The sequence below is a fragment of the Mauremys reevesii genome, unplaced genomic scaffold, assembly GCF_016161935.1.
Source record: "Mauremys reevesii isolate NIE-2019 unplaced genomic scaffold, ASM1616193v1 Contig44, whole genome shotgun sequence".
Classification (NCBI taxonomy): Eukaryota; Metazoa; Chordata; order Testudines; family Geoemydidae; genus Mauremys; species Mauremys reevesii.
In genome coordinates, this window is record NW_024100856.1 from 155,727 (window position 1) to 177,806 (window position 22,080).

General features: G+C 49.7%; 1 protein-coding gene across 1 annotated transcript; it reads right to left on the reverse strand.

The window, feature by feature from the left end:
- Positions 1-6,626: 6,626 nt before the first annotated feature.
- LOC120394248 (killer cell lectin-like receptor subfamily F member 1) lies at positions 6,627-16,840 on the reverse strand. Its single transcript, XM_039518485.1, has 6 exons — positions 16,756-16,840; positions 15,159-15,257; positions 12,432-12,599; positions 9,185-9,339; positions 8,394-8,506; positions 6,627-7,117 (listed from the first exon to the last, which is right to left on the reverse strand). Exons 1-6 carry the CDS (start codon positions 16,838-16,840, stop codon positions 6,994-6,996), a joined length of 744 nt encoding a protein of 247 aa, XP_039374419.1. The 3' UTR covers positions 6,627-6,993.
- Positions 16,841-22,080: the final 5,240 nt, after the last annotated feature.

A 22,080-nucleotide genomic window follows, 5' to 3' on the forward strand; every position in this document is an offset into this window, starting at 1 on the left:
AGTATATCACATTTTTCTGATATAACTAAACACTTTGTACTCTAAGTTGAACAAAACAAGTATCTGCATTGCAATGCAACATTTTCGCTTGATGTCAAATCAGACCATCTCATGAAAATATTAAACACAACAATTCTTTGGCAAAACACCACAAAACAGAACATAGAACACACAACATAATTGTGACTGCCAGTAAATCATAGTATGTTGAATGCTGTGTAGCTGGCATTAATGTTCTTTGATTATCTGAAAGACAAAAACAGAGGTCCACCCCTTCGGGGCAGTTAAATACTTAAAATATACAAATACTCTTGTTGATTCTAGGCAAAACAGAGGAATTACCCCATATTTTCTCGTATGTGCTTCTTAGACAGCCCTGGTTCAGCGGCCTCTACCTTATCAGTTAGTTAATTTGCATTAACACAGATGCTCTCCGGCTTGCTTTTTATTTCTTTTAACTCCTGCTTTTAAACACTGAAAGAAAACATCACCACTTATAGTGCCTGTAGGGCCTAATACAATGTCATTACATAGCACTGTATACATTCTTCAACTGATTTAACAAAATTGTTCATAGCCAAATGAGTGCAATCTAATAATTTCTTTGCCTGAATTCATTCACAAACATGTCAAAGACACCAAAAAACTGTTCTCTTCAGCTTTTTCACAAAGTTCAAGTGCTGTTCCCCCCAGCAAACACAGAGTCAATTTTTCATTTTCCCTTAAAAATCAATTGCTTTCTCCTTCCAACAGCCACTTTACCAATGCAAATCACCATTCCAAATATCCTTCTGAGTATTTGAAATCCTCATGCTTATATTCACTTACTCCTTCTTTCCACTACACCCTCAAAAGTTTCCAAATCTCTCTGTCTGTTGCCCGCCTGCCTGGGCCCGATCCTTTTTTCCTCACTGAATCGTTCCGTCCATGGACACTAGCTTGTTCCACAACCAGTTCTTAGCTAGGAGGGTGGGCTACTCAACTAGCCCCCACCCTTCTGGTCTTGTCCCCAAAACATTTCTACTCACAAGACTACCTGAGTCCTTCCTAGTAAGGCTTGCCACCTGGGCAAAAATACATGGCCATTCACTTAACACATAATCCAAACCCCTTTGGGGGTCTACCCAGAGACCCACCCATTTGTCTGCTGACACTTAAACAGAAAAGAAAATTACACAAAAAACAAAGAAAATTACAGTCTAAGCCAAATTTTTCTACTTCTATTATATTGTCCGCCACGGGGGGGGGCGGGACTGTAAAATTTCAGGACAACCTCAGAGCTTCATCGCACACATGGCTTCCACCCTGAGGAATTACGAACGAGAAGTTCAGTTCCGCTCACACACCTAACGCCCAAATGAACAGAGCAGAAAAACATCAGTAACCGGTTAAACAAAACAGAGCCAAAGCTAAATAGTGCACCAAAACCAAATAGTGTTTCCTTATTCTATTAGAGCTCACCTATAATCATGCTATTCTTAACACAAAACACCAACAGTACCAAACAAAGTAAACATAAACTAACAAGGGTAAAACAGATAGATGGTGTAAATTCTGCAATTGCTCACCAAACTGTGACAAATTCCTATTACTAATTTATCCCTCATGTCAGGTGATCAAACTGACAGAGCATATAATCAAATTTTAAAGCTTCATTAAAATAATAAAACAACAATGGAGAGTGTTGGGAATGCTCCCACATCACTCGGGAAAAATATGAATGCCCCAAGCCTTAAGCCACTTTAATACTTACACATATCCAGACTGGCATGTCTGTGTATAATGTTCAGAGAAGGGAAATAGGTGGACGGAGATTATCCTGTATACAGCTTGTCCAGCATTTCCAACATGCTGCCACTCTTGGGATGGCTGTTCTTTTACACCCTGGAATCTCCTGCGTCTCTTTCAGAGATTCCAGTTCAGGTCAACTGCCTGTCCGGCTTCAGGGTTGCAAAACTGTTGGATCTCACTGAACCGTTAAGCTTTGCAAATGCAAGCTCAGTTTTGTAACTTATACTGCTTTTTTGGTTTGCCTTTTTTTATTTTCCACAACCAGCTGGGGCTGAAGCAGTTTTACTTAGCACTTAGCATAGTCCGCACTAATTCATGACCTTGAAGACAAAACAACTTCTCCCTTATCTCAGGGCTAAGCCGAATTTCAAATTAACCCGTTCCTAGACAAATTGCTCACACTGTAACAGAGGTTTTCTTTCTGATTAAAGCTCCACTGAGATATATGATCTTATCTAGATTGAAGGTACCTTCTAATGGGCATTGTTTAAATGAATTTTCACGTATACAGATTCCAATCATTTAAATACCTGCAGGTTTTAGGACCATAATGTACGTACATGTAATATGCTGGGGTACCCTTAGGGGGTAAGGTGGAATATTTAGACAGTCCCTTACCCATTTTCCACTCACACAGGAGAGACTCACAAGGAAAGGGGAGGGAAGATGGGTTCACACACTCCTAGACCCAGGCAGCTTCCTCGCCGGACTATGCCAGGCTGAGTCAGCCCACCGTGGGTCGGATCTCCTAAAGATCCACTAGTTACCGGGCTAGCCCGGTAACAGCCCCTCACACTGGTGTACACACACACACCAAGGCCTCTTTTTCTTCCTTTTTCTTTTTCTGTCTTTTTTAACCCTTTTCAACCTTTTTATCTTTTTTTTTTTTTAAACCATGATGCATCTTTACCTGGTCGGACCAATACCATGAGGCGGTATGACAACCCCTCTTGAGGCGGTAAAACCCCTCAGCACCGGTGCATTCTAATGCATTTACCTATGCATTACCTTATGCATTACCTTATGCATTTCCTTGGCCAACTCAGCAGTTCCCAGTACTGCAATAAACTAACCTTATTGGGGCCTATCCCCAATACCACTTTGCATCTGATCCTGCTGCACAGTCAATAAGTTCAGATGGCGTGAGCCCAACAGAGAGACAGACGTCCTCACCGAAAGTCCTCCTCCGATACCCCAATAGAGATTTCAAAAGGTCTCATACCTCTCATGTGGCGCCATGGGGTTCGAAGGGGAATGATCCATAGTAGTTGTCTGTGGGTCCGTGGGCGTTGCCATCCCGGACGAGCCCCCAAATTGTCGAAGAAAAACTCAGTTCTCACTTTTTGTTTGGATGCAGCAAAATCAAATACTTTATTATTTCTCCAGTAATTACCATGGAGGGAGAGAGTGCCATAGGACACAGGGTCCTGGACAGGTCTCTCAACTGGTAAACAATCACAGCAAGCCTTTATACCTTTTACAGACAATTTCTAGCAATAATACAGACAGTAAAAAACAACAAATACATTTTGTTTATACATAAGCTTTCCTGCTATCTCACTAGAAAAACAAGACTGCAAAACTGCACATTGCAAGGTCGTAATAACTTTCACACAATTCACTCTGTCTTACATTATCTTGCTTCCTCACGTCACCAGGGTCACAGTTAACCTAACTCATGCTAACTAACATTCATTAAGATCTCTTCAAAACCTTGTTAATTATTTACTGGCTTCCACAGGGGCCTGTAGCTGGTGCAGGGGGGGGGGGGAATTGGGAGGGGCTGGGAGTGCAGCAGCTCCCTGCACTGTGCGAGTGTCTCCCCCTGTCTGCGACTGACGGGAAACACCCAACTCCTGCCTGACACCAGCTCCCTGGCTTCTGTCTTGCAGGTTTGTAATAACAGCAGATGGTGACTGCGTGTATCTGAATTATGAGAATGGGGTCAGCAGCTCACAGTGCACCAGTGAGAGACTCTGGATCTGCAGCAAACCTGATGCGTTTACAAAGGCGAAGGAGGCTGCAGTGGAAGGAGGCTCATAACAAGAGTATTATCAAAAATTAGCCCTGGAAAAGCCTGTTCACTCCCTTCCAGGAGCCCATTGGGTTGGAAGGGGCAGGGAGGGGGTAGGTGTGACACTGGCAGACCAGGTACCAGCTCATGCCAAAGTTCCCATGTCTCAGTAGGACACTGACAAATCCCCAGCTGGGGTCAGGCTGGCTCACCTGTGTGTTAAAATAGGTATTAGCATTATAAGCATGTGCTTAGACTTTAGTGAAAGCGTGTGAGCTGCTGCAGCATTAATCCCGCTTCTGACAGTCGCATCCCACATCGTAAGGTGATACTGGAGCATTTGTGTTGGGAGCCTCTGTGGCTGTGACAGGAGCCAGACAGGAGAGTGAATTAACTAGTGCGAAGTGCTGAACTCCCAACAGCTCGGAGCACAAAGGAGGAGGTTGGATACAAGAACAGACTGTATCTCTCTCGGTGCTGCTTGGACGCTGGGGGGCAAGGCTTTCGGAGTATATGCAAGAGATCCCCAGCTGCTGAGCCTGGGTTAGCCCTAAAAGACACAGAGCTTAGTATAGACCAGGGATACTCAGACTGCAGCTCACAAATGGCCCTTTGTGTGTCTCCTGTGTCTTTATAGCACATATTAAAACACTGGGTGATTTAATTATTAACCGATCAGGATGCTTTTACTATGTTAAGGGTTAACTTATCAACTTTCACTATGTTAACTTATCTGCTTTGGGAATAGTTTATATATATAAGTAAATATTTCCCCTGTCATACTGTTTAAATAGGGATTGCACTATAGCAAATGAAACAATGGAGTCACACTCCTGTGGCACTTTTGGGTAATGCTGATTGCTAATTTGGCTCCTGAACCACTGAGGTCTGAGTATCACTGCTCTAGGTGCTTCTGTTCCCTTTTGAAAATTAAGATTTGTAATCTATTTGTATTTACATGCTTACCTGCTTTAACTTTATAAATAACAGCTTTTATTTTTAATGAATTGTCATATAATATTGGTGACAAGAGCTGTCTTGGTTTGAGATTTAAGGAGCAGTTGGCCTGGGGTAAGTGACTGGACCTTTGGATCTGGGAGTAACCTGAATATTGCTGTGATTCTGGGTGTAAAGGACCTTCTATCACACAAGTATCAGAGGTAGCCGTGTTAGTCTGGTTCCTGGTGCCACAGGATTCTTTGCTGCTTCTATCACACAGGCAGGCTCAGCTGGGTGGCGAGACAGACTGGAGTCCCCCAGGGGCCTGTCTGTGACTCTGTTAGGCTGTTACGGTGCCGGAGGAGTTTACACTGGATGGTTGGTTGGTGAAATCAGAGTCTAGAACTCTCAGCCAGTTTGGGGTTTGTGCCTGGTTCCCAGCAGTCTGCCCTGAGGTTGGCGCGCACCCTCTCCACACACTGTGGACAGCATCAGAGCAGGGCCTTGGTTCCAGTTCCCCTGCTTACAGGACAGGAGCTGAGCCAGCCCAGAGAGGGGGCTTGGGGGCCAGGTGTATGTGACCCAGGGACCCCTTGGTGCCAACTGGCAGAGGGTGCAGGTGGTTTACAGGGATTCCCCTGGGGCTGATCTCTACATAATAGTTCACCAAAGGGGGCATATGAGGTCTGTACCAAGAGCCAGTAGCTCACTGGTCGTCATAGTCACTGAGATGTCTGCATGGATACTATGTAAGGAGCTGTGTATCTGTATTGAAAACGTTTCCCTTAAGGTCTTGGAGTTAAGGCAGGTCACCAGGAGGTGATGCACCTCAGAGATGTTCTTGTCAGGCAGGCGATAACTGAGGTTATCTCCTTGTCTGACCAGCTGTGTATTGGATGCTATTTGTGTACTGAGCCCGGTGCAAAGTGGGAGATTGCAAAATCCACAGGAAGAAACAAACAGTGTGTCCTATTTAACAATAAAGACAAAGGATTGGCCTGGTCTATCCTGGCGTACAGACACACACTGGATCCTTCCCCTCTGAGACAAACTGACAGCACACAGGTCTCTTGAAAGAAGGGTCACAGCCAGCCTGGCTGTAAAGCGCTGCAAGGATTTCAGGTGACCAGGACTTGGTTAGACAGGAGACTCGCTTGGTAAATAAGTCCAGGCTCTAGAACACGTTATGACTTTATTTTTGTTTCCAACGCTTCTACTTGACTCTCGGCTTTGTCGAACTGAGGCGTGATTTCACTCTGAGCATAGGTCAGCGCTGTGTGTTAAGCGGTGATCTGAATTGGAACTGGTAAGTGTGTGTGAAGGTGGGAGGGGCGGGGAGTGTTACTGGTTCTCTGGAAGCAGCATCTCTGACTACTGCCAGTGTCTGGGGACAGATGCTCTAGGTAGATGCTCAGAGGGCTTGAGGGCAGAGTGGGCCTATTGCTAACTGCAGTTGGTAGGTAAAAAGCAAGTCCTACTCACCTCTCCAGCACCCGAGTTTGTGCGGAGTTGGTATGGGGCTCACAAATCTGTCAGAGACCAGACAATTCGTTGATCAACGGGCTCACACCATCCTTAGCTTACAGAAAAGCTTCGGAGTAAGTGTGGCAAGTTTATTAGGGGTGAGCATCAATGTTTATACACAGAAGTAAACAAAGTGATTAACAGATCATAATGGTCATGCATAATCAATCAAGATTCTACAGGATAAAACAGGTTAAAATGTAAATTAGAGAAGACAAAGGAGATGGCTACTTATTGGGAGGGGGGGTGTCATGAGTAGTTCGCAGGTCAGAGCTTTTGATTAAAAGTTTCAGACACAGACATGTAGTCTGAGTTAAGTTTCAGTTCATAAAGAGTTCAGACTCAACACAGTGACTGCAGGCCCAGCAGCCAGCGCGTGTGTGTGGCCAGTGGGATTGGGGAGCTGACCCCCGGCAGGCACAGACCAGGCTCCTTCAGGCAAAGGGCAGGTGGTGGCGAGCCCTGGGTACCCCGGGAAGCAGCTCAGGGAGTAACTTTCTGCAGGTTTGGGGCAGTTATAAATTACACCCCAAAGCCCCAGCCCAGTGAGAAGGGCCGAGGGGAGGGACTGTGACTGCGAGGGGCATCTGAGTCCCAGCACCTCCCAGGCCTCTGCTCTGCCCCCGGCTTAGAGCTCTGCCTAAAGCCCAATCCCGCCCCGTGAGACTAAACCCAGGATGCTGCGCATTACAGAGACACAAATGTGGATCCTCAGACCCAACTGTTTATATCACGGCAGCTTCTTTCTGGCAGATCCATTTGAACTCAGCACCACACGTCTCAGACTGAATCCGGCTGCCTCTTATCCAGCCACAGCTGTTCCCTTCAGCAGAGCCTGAGACTTGGAAGCTGCAGAATTAAAGAGAGTCATGTCATTGTGGTTCTCTTTAACAAGGAAAGGCCCATAGGGGGAAGAAAGATAACACCTCTCTCTAATGGGAAGCAGGCTGTGGTGTTGTCCTTCATCTTTGTAACTTTCCTACAGAGCTTCAGGTGAGAAGGCAGCCCAGGAGGTGAGCTGAGTTAGGGGGTCTCTGGCAAGGAATGAACTAGGCTGAAACTCATGGGTCAGTGACCTGGTGCTTTTTTGTTGGAAGTGGCCACCGTGAGCTCCTGCATCTCGGTTTTCCTTTAAAAACAAAGTCTGAGGGCTTGTCTACGCTACAAAATTAGGTTGACTTAATTTAGTTCAACATACAGCCACCAAAGTAATTCAATCAGCTCTTAGTCTCCACACTATCCTCCTCCTGCTGGTGATGCACGTCCTTAACAGGTGTGCTCACACCGACTGAAGTGGGGCACTGACAGCTCCGTGGGGCTCACAGCTGGAGCCCCTCAACCACCCTGGGGTAACAGCCTCAGCTGTAAGTGTGGCATAGGGCTCAATTTCACAGCAGGGAGCCAACCAATCTTTCTTGTCAATTTCATGGCTCCAGCTGTGAGCCCCAGGCTACAGAGCAGAGGGTGAAATTGACAGGAGTGACAGCCAACAGGCAATGTAAGTGACGCAACATCTATGTGGGCACTGGGTTGCCCTACTACATCGACATAAGCGCTGTGCCTCGTGCAGGTGGTATAACTGGGTTCAAAAAAGTACTGGGTAAGTTCATGGAGGGTAGGTTCATCAACGGTTATTAGCCAAGATGATCAGGGATGCAACCTTGTGTATGGGGCAACCCTAAACCTTTGACTGCCAGAAGCTTAGTGTAGCCGATGGAATGGATCACCCCATAATTGCCCTGTTCTGTTTATTCAGATACTATGGTAATAGGGGCCAGATCAGCACCTTCGCCATTGACTACGCTAGTGGGGGTTTCTGGTGCAGTTATACTGGAAGCCCTGTAGTGTGGACACAGCTATATCCATATCTAAGGGCTTCTTCCACTACAGCTTATGCCAGTGCCCCCGATCAGCATAGGCTACACTGCAATAAGCACAGGCACATTGGTATAACTGCAGCTACACTAGGGCCTTTGGAGGCACAGCAAAAATACCCTTAACCGATGTAGTTACGCTGGTAAAACTTTTAAGGCCTTAGACAGACATTGGATATTTAACATCAGCAAGTTATACAATGGGAGCTTTTCCCAAACATCTCAAACAGGAAATGTCAGGCAGCACTTACAGCATTGGATCTAACGGGGAACCGTCCACCCAGGTCCATTTCCCCGCTGCGGGTGTCACCGTAAGTCCAATCCAGATGTAGCTTGAACCTTGTGTAACATCCTGTATGAAATCCTGTGAGGCGCAAAGCAGAGGGGGAGGGGTGAATATGCCATAACAGGCTAGAAGAATTCCCTTAGTGCTCCTGTTTAATACCTGCTTTTGGCTTCAGTGGCTCCGCCCATAATGCCAGCAGGAGAACCCATCAGCCCCTGAGCTAATTCACCCTCGCCCCTGGGTGGGCAGAGTCTCTCTATGAAGACATGGTAAAACCAGCACTAGTCCTTGGTGAGCTGGCCCTTTAAGGGAGTCCTGGGTTCAGCCTGACCTGTCACTAGGTGCCCCCGGGCTGAGAGGTTCAGGTGAGGGAAGCAGGTGACCAGGAGCCAGGCCTGCTGGGGCTACAAGGGCAGCCCGAGGTCAGTCTGGGCAGGGTGAGATTTGGTGGAGTAGGGGGGTTGTGTGAGTAGCTCTATGCAGAATGACTCTGCTGAGCTCCCAGACAGGGCTCAGGGGGGCAAAACCTGCAGGAGCCAGCTGGGCAGTCTGGGGTGGGAACGCTGTGGGGGTCTGGTTCTGAACTGTATGTTAATCAGCCAGATGCCCCAGAAGGGGAGAAAACCCCCCAGTGTGGAGTTTGGAGAAATGGGGCAGAGGGTTAGAGCCAGGCTGGATAAACCTGCTGCTCTGGGACTGTAACTGGGGACACATGTCTCTCTCCAGCTGGAGTCTGACGAGCCTGTATTTTGTTACCATCTCCTCCCGGTTCCGGATCACGAGCATGCGAGAGCTCTTCCCCGAGCAGTCGTCACGGCTCCCAGTCCAGTCTTTACTCTCTTTAGACAGCCAGTAGCACTTGTTCCCATGCAGCAGCCAGTCCCTGGGGCAGAGTTTGCACCCGGAGCCCTCTGGAGGGAGAGATGGGAACAGAGGTGTCATTCATTCTGAAAATTCAAACTGCAGCTGGCTGAAAATGCTCGTTCAAGTTCTTTTTAAATGGGAATTGCCATTTTGACCAAAAGGAAAGTGTTTATTTTAGTTGAAATTGTTCATTTTTTTGACTCTGTGTGTGTGTGTGTGTGTGTGTGTGTGTGTGTAAATACAAAATGGAAATAGATTTTTTTCCCAGGGGCAGGATTTCATTTAGTTTTCATGAGTTAAAAACCACTTACCCTTAACATTTTCCCCACTGGAAATGAGAGGGAGCAGTTTTGCTTTTTACTTCCTTCAAAGGACAGCAAACTTCCATTTCTTTTCACGTTTTCCATAAAATAGGTTTACAAATGTACCAGCTCTAGTTCTAGATATTGCTGAGTTTCCCCTACAGGCGGGTAAAGAGCCTTTGCTCTCAATGTACTAGCGAGGGCTTTCCTCAGGGTCAGCACTCAAACAGCCGGGCACGCTGTAGGCCAGGGCAGCAAGGTGCTGGGAGGCCAGAGAGGAGAGAATTCGCTCCAAGTCTTTACACAGAGTTGGTTTCTGACTAAAGATCTGCTCTGACTCAGTCACAAGTTCTGGGCTCGATGCAGGAATCACTGGGTGGGAGGAATCTCTGGCTTGGTGCATTCAAATGTAATTCCTTGGGGGTTGACTATGTCAGCTTATAAAAGCTGAACAGAGAGAGACTCAGGCTGGGCCCTGATGGGAGACCTCAAGGGAAACTCAGTGTTGAAACAAATAATACGGGTGACTGAGAAGGAGGGACACCCCCGACTAAGGCAAAACTGAACCCAGAGACCCAACCTGGCAGCTGGGGGCGCTGTACCTCTGCTGGTGTCACGATTCAGCTGAGAGTTAAAAGCAAGGTTCCATTATGGTCATTACAAATCCTATGGCTCTTCTTTAATGGTGGAGGTCTGAGTCGGTTCAAATTACAGTTCAGGGGACTACAATTTGCCTCCCGCAAATGCCCTGGGAAATTCCAGTAGGGGAGTGGATTCTGCTTCAACCATTCCCCTAAGAGATCGTCTGCCAGTGTTGTGTGCTGCTGAACAGCTGTTGAGTTTCACCCCAGAGGTGGCTGCATGTCAAGGGTGAGGGAAATGATTCCCATAAGTACTATGTGGTTTGTAAAGCACTTTGGGATCCCGCCTCTCGAGCAGTTGTATTATTTATTACACTTTTGTTAAGATTGTCTGTGCTCTAGCAATGGGAATTATTCTGCCCACTAGATGTCACTGCTGCTCCTCTGCACAAAGGGCTGAGACTTGTTTCTTGTGCTTAGACTGTTCACTCCCTGGGGAAGGGATTGTCTTTTTGGGACGTGTTTTTTATGGCATCTGGCACAAGGGGTCCTCGATCCCCGAGGCAGGACTGCAATACAAAGAAATACAGTAGAGCTGAGAGGTTCCTGCCCTGGATCGGGGTTGGGGTTGGGCTAGGGATGCTGCACACTAGGGTGACCAGACAGCAAGTGTGAAAAATCGGGACGGGGTGGGGAGTAATAGGAGCCTATATAAGAAAAAGTCCCAAAAATCAGGACTGTCCCTATAAAATTGGGACATCTGGTCACCCTGCTGCACAAACATACTAAGACAATCTCTGCCACAAAGACAGGGGCGGCTCCAGACATTTCGCCACCCCAAGCACGGCAGCATGTGCTCTGCCGGTTGCCAGTCCCGTGGCTCCGGTGGACCTCCCGCAGACCTGCCTGTGGAGGGTCCGCAAGTCTCGCAGCTCCACCGAAGCTGTAGGACCAGCGGACCCTCCACAGGCACGTCTGCGGGAGGTCCACCAGAGCCCTGCCTGCCACCCTCCCAGCGACCGGCAAAGCGCCCCCCACGGCTTGCCGCCCCAAGCACGCGCTTGGTGTGCTGGGGCCTGGAGCCGCCCCTGCACAAAGAGCTCCCAGCCTAGACATCTGATGTGAAACAGATGGAGATAAAGAGGACGGTGGCAACAAGGAAAGAGAGAGACAAGCTGGGTAATTCCTGTTCCTGGACTAACTTCCGTTGGTGGAAGATACAAACGCGGAGCTCCACAGAGCTCTTCTTCCGGGCTGGGGGAGGAAATCAGAGGAAACCCAAAGAAGAGCTCTGTGGAGCTCCAAAGTTTGTACCTTTCACCATCAGAAGTTGGCCCATGGTCTTGTCTCTCTAACTTTCTGGGACCAACCCAGCTACAACACCACTGCAGCCAACAAGGGAGAGTAACCCAGCCGTATTGGTACAGACAAAGGCAGCCACAGCATGTGTCTTGCACCCACCCACTGGGATGGATGAAGTGAAAAAACACAGGGGCGCTTGGGGTGTATAGCACATCATGACACCCAAAGCATTCAAGCATATTAAAAGGTCGTCCCGTTCCGCCCCCCCATCAACTTAAACATCACCCTGCTGGCTGAACATTGTTCTCCTGCCGTAGTTATGAGCAGAATAGATTGAAAATTTTCTGTCCACTTTTCTTGACCCCCAAAATTGCCTTTTTTTTTTCAGAATGAAAATCACCGCAGAAAATGTTTCAGTTGAAATTTTTCAGTTTTTTGTTAAAATAAACGTGTTCCCCTGGAAACTGTAAATTTCCTCCTACATTTAGCCTCCTTTTCACTGCCCAAGCGGCAGTGTTGCCAACTCTCACATTTAATCACAAGTTTAATTATATTTGGTGGTTTTTCCTTTGAGCCCCAGCTCTTGGAGTCAGGGGATTGTGAGAATTTCACTTTTTAAAAAAAAAGATAAGTTTGAAAATGTGACTTTAGTGCAACCTAGAAGCTCAGAAACCAGAAAGTGAGTAAGAAAAAAAAACCCCAACCACAAAAGTATTATTTTTCTAAAATCTTATGATTTTTGAGGGCCTGACTAATGGTTTTTGAGCAGCAGGGGATGGCAGTGCTGGAGTAGTGTAAATAAAGGGACCTTGGTGCGAATGAGAATCTAGCCCATGGTATTTCTAGCTGACAGTGTCCCTTTAACACGGTGACTGCGTTTTCAGTCACAGGGAGTCTGCAAACTCTTCCAGGGAGAGTGACTCCTGGTTCTGGGACAGTAGGAGCCGGGGTTACCTGCCAAGCTGCCATTGTGGGGTTCACACAGAATTGATTTCAAGCGAGACCGGAAATCCTCCAGGCAGGAGCTGCATTCAGTGCTACTGAAGATTCTGGCACCATCATTCTCTGATGCGTTTGTAGCTCCTCTGGTCTGTCCTTCACACAAGACAGGTAATTGGGAAACTTCAAAACATCATCACAGTCACTTCTAAGGCAACTATTTAGGGATTAAAAACCATCCTGTAGAGGGTGTAAAATCAAGGTTCCATCGCAGCTAGGCCAGGGGCAGAGAGACAAACTCATTCATTAAACCTGTAAGCAGGGTCTGATGAGCTCTCCCCTGATATCTAGTGATGAACTGGGGGAAGGTCTCAGGAGCAGAATGTATTTGCATAGACATGCCTACTCTGGCTAGGCATTCAGCAGACAGACCCGCTTTGTCAAAATGATCAATTTTGGCTGGTGATGGATTACAAATTGAATGCAGGGTAATGAAATGTTGTTCTACTGATTGTACAGGTCAAGGGCAGCAGAACTGTGCTTTGCCTGACCTGATTGAGGGGGTCACCCTAACCTTAACCTCACTTTGCTAAGCACGGGGTAGGGATGCCAACTCTCATTAAGGATTGGTGTATGGGTAAAATAGAGTTATGATTGTCTGTGGTGTCTGCCTGTAGTGTCAAGCTATGTCTCCACTGTAGTTAAATATCTGTGGTTGGCTGGTGTTAGTTGCCTTGGGTTTGAGCTGCAGGATTTTAGAATTGTAATGTACGTATGTAGGCTTAGGCTGGAAACTGGGTGCTGGGAATCTGCTGGTGTGGGGAGAGTCCTAGAGCCTAGGTTGTAACCTAAACCCAAATGTTTACACAGCAATTTTACAGACCCACAGCCTGAGTCAGCTGCTCCAGGCCAGCTGTAGGTGTTTAATTGTAGTGTAGACACATCTCCCCTGTTTAAAGAGAGCTGACTGGACTCAACTGAGAGTCCTTGTTTCTGTTCAGTGGTTCCTAGAGCTGAGATCACTGCTGAGCAGGTCTAGGGGCTGACTCTTAGACGTCAGGTGGCAGTGAGCGACAAGCAACGACAGTGAGGGGGGAGCCCATGTGACCGCACCTCTAAACTCTGGATCTTCACTGACTAAGGACGGCAGCTGTGAGTGGGGTGCAGTGGAGGGAGCGGGGAGTGGCGTGTTTGTTCATCTGACTTTCACATTGGAAGGTGGGAAACTGAAGCAAAGGACACTGCCCAGCGTACAGGGGGGTGGGTATTTGGACTTACCAATCATGGTGGGGGTGTTTTCCCAAATTAATGCTGGGTTCCCTTTAACTAAACGTTTTTGTTTGTTGTACACATGGGAAGTTTTGTCTCTTAGAAGCACCCAAGGATGTTTAGTTTTCCCAGATTACTGGCTGGGGGCTCAAGCCAGTTCTGATTTGTGTTAAGAGGAACCCCTAGATGTTGAACCCGGCCCTTGGTGCTGGTGACACCACCTGGCAGAGGGGTTACACATAGGCTGGGTGTGTCACACACGCCGGGGAAGTGTAACAGTGACGCTGTCCCAGTCAGCTCACACGAATGTCATGTACTAAGCTCCTAACTGCACCTGCTGGGATAACATCTGACCCGCGGGGTGGCGATTAAGTGTCACCCATGGACTGGACTCAGAGCTGGACTCACAGCGGGGTTGTGGAAAGAGGGGGGAATTCATGGTGCTTAGCTGGACTCTGAGCCCCTTGGAGCAGGGATTGTCTCGTGGTATGTTTGTGCAGCCCCAATCTCACCTGTGCCTCTCGGTGCTGCTGCACTGGGGTGGGGGCCTGGCCCCAACGTGGCAGCATTTCTCTGTTTGTAATGTGGTAACTTTGGAACGCCGCATCCGACCCATCCTGCCATTCCAGGGACTGTTCTAGGCACTGATGGGCAGAATCCAGCTGATTCTGGTGCAGATCGGAACCCCAGGAATGCCGGATTCAGGGGAAAATCAGGCTTCCCAGGCTGCCTGGTGCTGCCACAGAAAGTCTCTCTGGCATCCCCTGCACAGATCACAGAGAGCAGCTTAACTTGCTGCGTGTGGACGCTGTCTGTAGCCTGACCTCTAACAGAAATAGGAGCCTGCCAGGCACAGTTAGTAGGGGGGAAATGGAGTGGGGATGAGAGGGATGAGGCAGTGGTGGTGGTTGGGAAGCAGAGACCCGGAGTGGAAATGGGGTTGCGGGGGAAGGTTGCCACCTGTGCGGTACAAATACCCAGGGTGATCCTGAGCCCATAACGCTGCACAGCTGGCAGCGTGCACTGAGCACCCAGGCAGATCTCCCAGGACAGCGACCTCAACAAAGGGGCAATCCTGGGAAAACTTGGCCAGGGGGCAAACCTAGAGGGGGAAAGTGGGAACCTGGAGATGGGGAGGCAGCAGTGTGGGGACACCCAGACCCTGCCAGGGGGGAGAGACAATGTGTGACTCTGGTGTGGGGGGAGGGAGGAATGGGAGAGACGTGCAGAACCCCTGGCATGGGGGGAGGGGTACACAGAGCCCCTGGCAGATGGGGGGAGAATGGGGGACAATGAACCCCAGGGATGAGGGAGGGGGATGGGTTGCAGGGAGTCCCTGCAGTGGGGGGGAGGGGCTGCTAGGAGCCCCTGGTCGGTGCAGTGAGCTCGACACAAGCTACGAAGTGTGCGACCCTCTAGTACAAATAACGTCTGTGAGCCTGTTAAATGCCTCAGCGGCCTCGAGTTACTCACCCCAAACAGCCAGCGCTCCCACCGCTCCCAGCAGGACGAGGCCCCCGGCCCCGGCCAGCCCTAGGGCCACCCAGATCCAGCGCGGGTACCGAGGGGAACCTGGAAGAGTCGTGTTTGGTAACACACCATCAGCCCCAGCAGGAGAGACAGTAACACACCCGTGGATGGGCTCCCCTCTGGGGCCAGCGCAGCCCCCACCGGGGGTCGTTCTCCTCGGCCCCAGCGGAGCATCCTCTGGGTGGTGCCCCCAGAATGCAGCATTGGGAAGCTGAACCCACGAGGACGGGAATGAGCTAGAGCATCACAAGTCACCTTTCTAACCGGATCCTCCCCAGCAGTTGCACCAGTGTCACTGTGTTGTTTCTAAACTGATAGTTGCAGTGATACCAAACCTGTGGCCGATCAGCCCTCGCTCAGAGACCCCCGGAACTGCAGCTCTAAGGGTACCTGCCTGCCCTGCAGCTGGGAGGTGGCAGAGTGTGTCTGGCTACCTGGGCTGGGAGACACGTGTCCAGCTGCAGTGTAGACCTATCCCAGGTGTCTCTCTAGCCTCCCCCTCCTGTCACTGCCCATCCTGAGAGATACCTGCAGTGACCACCTGATGGCGCTGTGCAACGCTTCCTCTCCTACCCCCTACAGATCCCCTTCCCCTGCAAACTAGAAACTCACCGTGCCCCTTGCTGGGGAACTTCTCCATTATTTGCCTAAAAATTCCCTGTTTCCAAGCATGTAATAATTTCCTGAGCAATTATTCCTGCTCAGGAGCTTGTAAGTTAGGATATTTGCAGGAAGTGAGCACAAAAGGGGCCTAAACGCAGCTCAAAATTCAAACAAATCCCTGGGAAGATTTGTTGCAGTATTTCCCCAGTCCTAGCTGGCAAAGGAAGGAAAGAATAACGTCTGGGACCACTGACGTTCACATTAAATTGGTGCAACATTGCTTGGCTACCTTGTCCTTACGGAAAATGTGGCATCAGTCTTCAATTAGACCAAGATCCTAGGCTGTGGGAACCCCCTGAATGATGATGCACATTCAGATTTCATAATAAGGCTACAGGGCATTTTCCATTGTCTATCACAGCAGTGTCAACGTATCTCATTGTTTGCATTCAATGTCCGCTGAAAATACACTTACTGGTGGTCAGTCACGCACTGCACCGGTGGATTTATCGTAGCTCTAACATTTACCGGGTGCTTTGTTGGTTTGATACTTTCCCGCTGTGCAATGCTGAAGAAAATGCCAGACCTCAATGGTGCTACTCACATTAGTAATCCTACACCCACAAGTAAGTATTCGCCAGATCAAGCCCTTAGCAGTGACACTGGAAATACAGGGCGTATCTTCACTCACTCTCTGCTGCAGGGAGTTGTGCTTCACTCTGTGGGTCATCCACATGCCCCGAGACGCTTTCCCTCATCCTCTCTCTGACATGCGGCATGTGAAGGCCCAGGCTGGGACTGTCAGAGCCGTCCAGTGGAGTTGGGTGCCAACTCCCAGTAAATTTCAGCTCCTGTGGGTCTCTGTGAAGCCCCAGCCGCACCCTGTAATCGCTGCGTTGTGAAAGTGGACGCCCTGGGAGGATGCTCAGTCACTTACCTTGGGGCCCAGCTCCCGGGGGGCGGCCTGGTTGCTTCTGCTTCAGCCGGAGCTTTAATACCGTGTAGCCCTCTTCATCCTCCATTGGCCAAGCGCGGCCCTGGTTTGATTTCCCAGCAGGTGCTCAGAGAGGGGAAGGAGCCCCCACCCCCCATTAACTGGCCCTCAGACTCGGTCTGTGCAGCTCAGGGCTCCCACCAGCACTGACCGTTCTTCAAGGGAAACCACACAGGAAATGCAGGTACCAAGCGCATGTGTGGTCTGAGCTACATCTCTCCTCCGCCCTCCCCTGGACTGTGCTGGAGACCTGCACCGATTGGACAGAACAGCTTTGAATACAAGCCGGACAGGGCCCCCTGACTGGCTTTGCTGAACCGGGTGGGGAAGGGGGTCAGGTGGGGGGTAGTGGGGATGGGCAAAATCATCCTAATGCCCCCTCTGAACTGCGTCCCAACAGCCAGGGGTGGCTCCAGGCACCAGCGCTTGGGGCGTCAAGCCGGGGGTGGGCTCTGCCAGTCACCGCGAGGGCAGCAGGCAGGTTGCTTTGGAGGCTTGCCTGGGGAGGGTCCGCTGGTCCCTTGGCTTCGCTGGACCTCCTGCAGGTACACCTGTGGGAGGTCAGCAGCCCGCCTGCCCTGCTTGGGGCGGCAAAATGCCTAGAACTGCCCCTGGCTGTGGGTCAGGAGGGAGGGATTATGGCAACACCCTGTCTCTGGGGATGAACAATTTGGAAAAGATCCATCTGATTGTGGATGGGGCCAGCCAGCCCCCCAAGCAACCCCATGGAAAGGGGACCCTTTCAGCCCTGCTGCTCCAAGCCCTTCACTGGTGGCTCCCACTCCTTGGCTGTCTATGGGGCCAAGTCTCCCCTCTCAATCCCTCCAGCCTACCTCAGCTTTACTCATCTGAACCCCAGATCCCCTGCCCCAGGGGTCTCTCGAGGGCTGAGTCCTTCACTTCTAACCCTCGCACTCCCAGCTACATCTCTGCCCCTCTATGGATGGGGGTTGGGGGCGGGAGTGGAATTTCTTCCTTTTGAGCCCAGTAACTGGTGTTTGGCTGAGGCACGTCTCCACTCTGTTATTTGCAAGGGGAGCTGAGCTCTTTTGACCCCCTGGCCCCTGTAATGGGTGCTGGGCCAGTCTGATAATCCAGGCTGTGGTGCAGTGTGGAGAAACCGGCCTGGAAATCACCCAGCAGCAGCGACCCCAAACTCCCTGTCCCAAGGGTTTGCATTGGGAGGAACCTGCTAAGCAAGAAAATCCCTCCCCGCTGCACATCCCCGTCCCTGGGCCAGCGAGGAGGAAGGACCCAGACCCAGTTCTTGGGAAAACAGCAGCAGGGAAGCCAGGCGCAGCGGGAGAAATCCCCAGGGAGCTGCGGACTGAGCAAGCTGCAGGGGCGGGGAACAGGGTTGGGGAGACAGTTCCGGCTCAAGGGGGGGAGCGGCTCCAGTCTTGAATATAACCCGCTCCTGATTGACACATTTTTTCCAGCTGTGGTTGTGAACAGAAGCGCTATAGCTCCAGGCCAGGTGAGAGGGGACGGGACGAGGGATCCGAGATCCGAGCTTCTCCCGGCTCTGGGCTGGGTATGTATTTGTTTGGGGGGGACCAGGCTGGGGCAGGTGGATATTTTGTGGGGGCTATAACCAGGCTGGGTGGGTTTGTTTTCGGGAGGCAAATGTGGGGGGGACAGGTTCGATCTTTTGGGGTGATGGGGGGGCACAGTGAGGTTTGTAGAAACGGAGCATGCACAGTGTGGCTTGTGTTGATTTCCCAGCCAAGCCAGTAGGTCAGGGGCTCTCAAACTGTGGGTCGGGACCCCTCAAGGGGTTGTGAGGTTATTACATGGGGGGGGGGGTCATGAGCTGTCAGCCCCCACCTCAAAGCCTGCTTTGCCTCCAGCATTTAGAATGGTGTTAAATATATAAAAGTGTTTTTAATTGATAAGGGGGCTCATGCACTGAGGTTTGCTGTGTGAAAGGGAGTCACCAGTACAAAAGTGTAAGAGCCACTGCAGTAGGTGGTGCCTTGGTTCTTTGCTAGCCCTGCCCTGTCTCTGTGGCCTGGCAGGAGTGAAGGCGAGACCCCTCCCCCCAGTCCCTGCTGAGCTGGGTGGGAAATGACAGGGCTCTGCACGTTCTGATCTCTACAGTTCTCATCCCCTCTTGTGTTTAAAGAACAGGAGAACTTGTGGCACCTTAGAGACTAACAAATTTATTTGAGCATAAGCTTTCGTGGGCTCCAGCCCACTTCATTGGATGCATTTAGTGGAAAATACAGTAGGAAGAGATATATACAGAGAACATGAAACAATGGGTGTTACCATACACACTGTGACAGTAGAATGAATTATGTTGTAAAAATAAGAATGGATTAAAGAAATGTTATATGTACCTTTAAGCAGAAATAAGAAATGTTGAAATACAGGTGCCAGGAAAAGAAACATTAGGCATAAACAACAGTGCTAATGGCGAAACATTAACAGAAGATGGGTAATAGTTAGTAAGGAAATAAGATATGCATGTGTAAGCAGAGTCAGGATGAGCTCTACCCTGACATCTGGTGGTAAATTATCGGGAGTGCAGAAAGAAGTTCCAAGTATTCGCATTGGTATTTCAATTATTTGCATTGGCACTCCCACTCCAATTAGCATAGTTAACAGCAGCCTGGGATGGTTATTTTCACAGCTGTGGGATCCCCAATTTCTTTGTTATTGGGGCAGGAGGGTTTCATTGTGATGGAGGGTTTCATTGTCAGCTGGATAGAGCTTGCTAGACGGGGACATGGGTTCCAAAACCCATTGAAGGGAGAGAGGCTGGGGACAGATACTTTGGCTCTTTGAGCTCAGAGGGGGTGAGTAGTCTCTTGGTCTATCCAAGGCCATGATCAAGTGTCTTGATGTTTTGGTCTTTTGGCCTCAAGATGAAAACCTTGTCTGTGTCTTGGGAACCTTGAGGTCAAAAATATTATCTAAGTTTTATATCTGTACTTGGTGGTGCAGGCTTCTTGTGTGAGCCAGAAGCACCAGTTCCACCTGTGCCTCTCTCCACTGTGGAATGTCAGAGTTAATTTTTGATTCCCTTAAGAATCTAGATACAGGTTACTGAGCTGAACTCACTGGCACTGGGGCTCCCCTACTAAGAGCTGGAATCACTGAAGAGCTGGACTTGCTGAGCTGAGAGCACTGAGTACTGTGCTAATGAGTGGGGGAGCCTGAAGCAATACCGTGGAGCAGAGCAGCTGGCAGAGTGGAGTGGAGCAGTTTGTGCAGCCACTGGGTGAGTGGAGCCAAGCAGCTCGTGAGGACAGCTGGAGCAGATCACAGGACAGCTGGTGGACCAGAGCAGCTGGCAGAGTGGAGCAGCCCACAGAGCAAGCGGAGCTGAACTGTTTGCGGGGACGACTAGTGGAAGCAGAACCCCACGAAGAGGCAGGGCAGTTGTCCCCGAAACCACGTAAGGTGCCCCTTTCTACCCAGGCTGGGGAGGGGGACCTCTGCAGAGAGACTCTTGAACTCTGGGGCTGCACTGACCTGGGACAGAGACTTTTGGATTGTGGGACTTTTGGGACTGTGGGTGATTTGGCGGTTGCTGGACTCAAGGGCCCCGAGAGAAGGACACGGCCCAATTTGCTGGGGTGGGTCTTTGCTCACGGTTTGACCTATGAATTCTAGCTGAGGTATTTTCCCAATTTAATGCTTGTTGTTTATCATGTAATTAAACCTTTTCTGCTACACCAAGACTCTGTGCTTGCGAGAGGGGAAGTATTGCCTCCTCGAGGCGCCCAGGGGTGTGTGTAAGATTTTCCCAGGTCACTGGGTGGGGGCTTGAGCTGGTTTTGCATTATGTTGTGGGGAAGGGACCCCTATGTATTGAACCCGGCCCTTGCTGCTATCGTTTCGGCCCGGCAGAAGGGTTACACATGCCTAGCCCAGATAAATGTATCTGATTCTGCTTCCTTTGTTATCTTGTTAAGTTCTCACCCTTTTATCTGTATAAATAAGATAGTTTGTGTCTTGCATGGTGCTCACATTATCTGGGTGTCATTAGCAGAGCACTGTGCTAATAAAACAGAGTGGTCTGACAAACTGTGAGTCCTGAGTCTAACTTTGACAATTTGGAGGTTCCACCGAGATGGCAACCATCTTCACTGGGGCCGTGTGATTCCTGACCATTTTTGTAGGACGACCGTGGCAGCCGGCACCTGGGCATTTGGCCCGAGCGGTCCTCCACCAGAACGGAAAGGCGCACGACCACAGTGAAGTCTATGCCATTGAACCTGTTGGTTCCCACTCTGTTCTGGTAGGGATCCCGGGATCTGACATCAGGAATCTGGTCAGGTAATTATTTCTGTGTTTTGTCCGGACTGAGGACTGTCCTGTGTCTGTGTCTATCCGTCCTCCTGTGGAGTGTTTGAGTCTGGGTGCCATCTCCGTCCAGGGATCGGCCAACCAAGGGGTTCCTGTCACCGCGGTCTGAGTGAGTGGAATCTGCACAATCGCAGCCGCACCGCACTTTGGGTAAAACCCCTGGTGTGAAAGCAAGGGCGATTGAGGCAGTAACCTGGGGGCTCCTTTTGTATGTTGCACCGGGCATCGCTCTGACGAACCTGTATTTCCTTCTTGTGCGATTGGTGCGTGAAGTCCTCCTGTATGGGTAACCAGACATCGTTTAGGGAACTGTCCCGACTTAGAACGCCGGCTCATTTTATGTATTTAGGATGGGTCCAGACTCCTGTAAGAAGGGTCCGGACTCCTGTAAATTTCTGGAAAAATGGTCTAGGCTAACTCAGGGGGATCCCAAAACTCAGTGGCCACTGTTAAAATCTTGGAACAAAGGCCGAGTGGACGTCTTAAAGGACAAACTCGGCCAACTCAAAACTAAATTGGCTAAAGAAGAGGTTAATTGTTTCATTCAGTGGTAGGAAGAGGCAAATAGTAGCTGGACAAAATCAAAACTCGCCTCCCTCAAATATTCAGATAATAAGTTAAAAGCTTTATTAAAAGCCTCCTCTCCTACCACCAGACTGAGCGCTCCCCTTTACCCCGTTCTCAAAAAAACCCTCCACCCCGGATCGATCCAACCCTCTTAATACTCCCATCTCATTGTAAAAAGGACAAAAAGCTCCTTGTTCTGTTCCCCTTTGTTGTCTGCCTCAAAAACTGATTCTTTAGTGTTCCACTACCAATTCTGCAAGGAGGGTGGGCTCCTCAACTAGCCCCCACCCTTCCTGGTCCCTTTCCTTAAACATTTCTTTCAAAATTGTGAAGTGACCACAGTATCACTCACAAATGGTTCATTGGAGGGGGAAACAAAAAAAG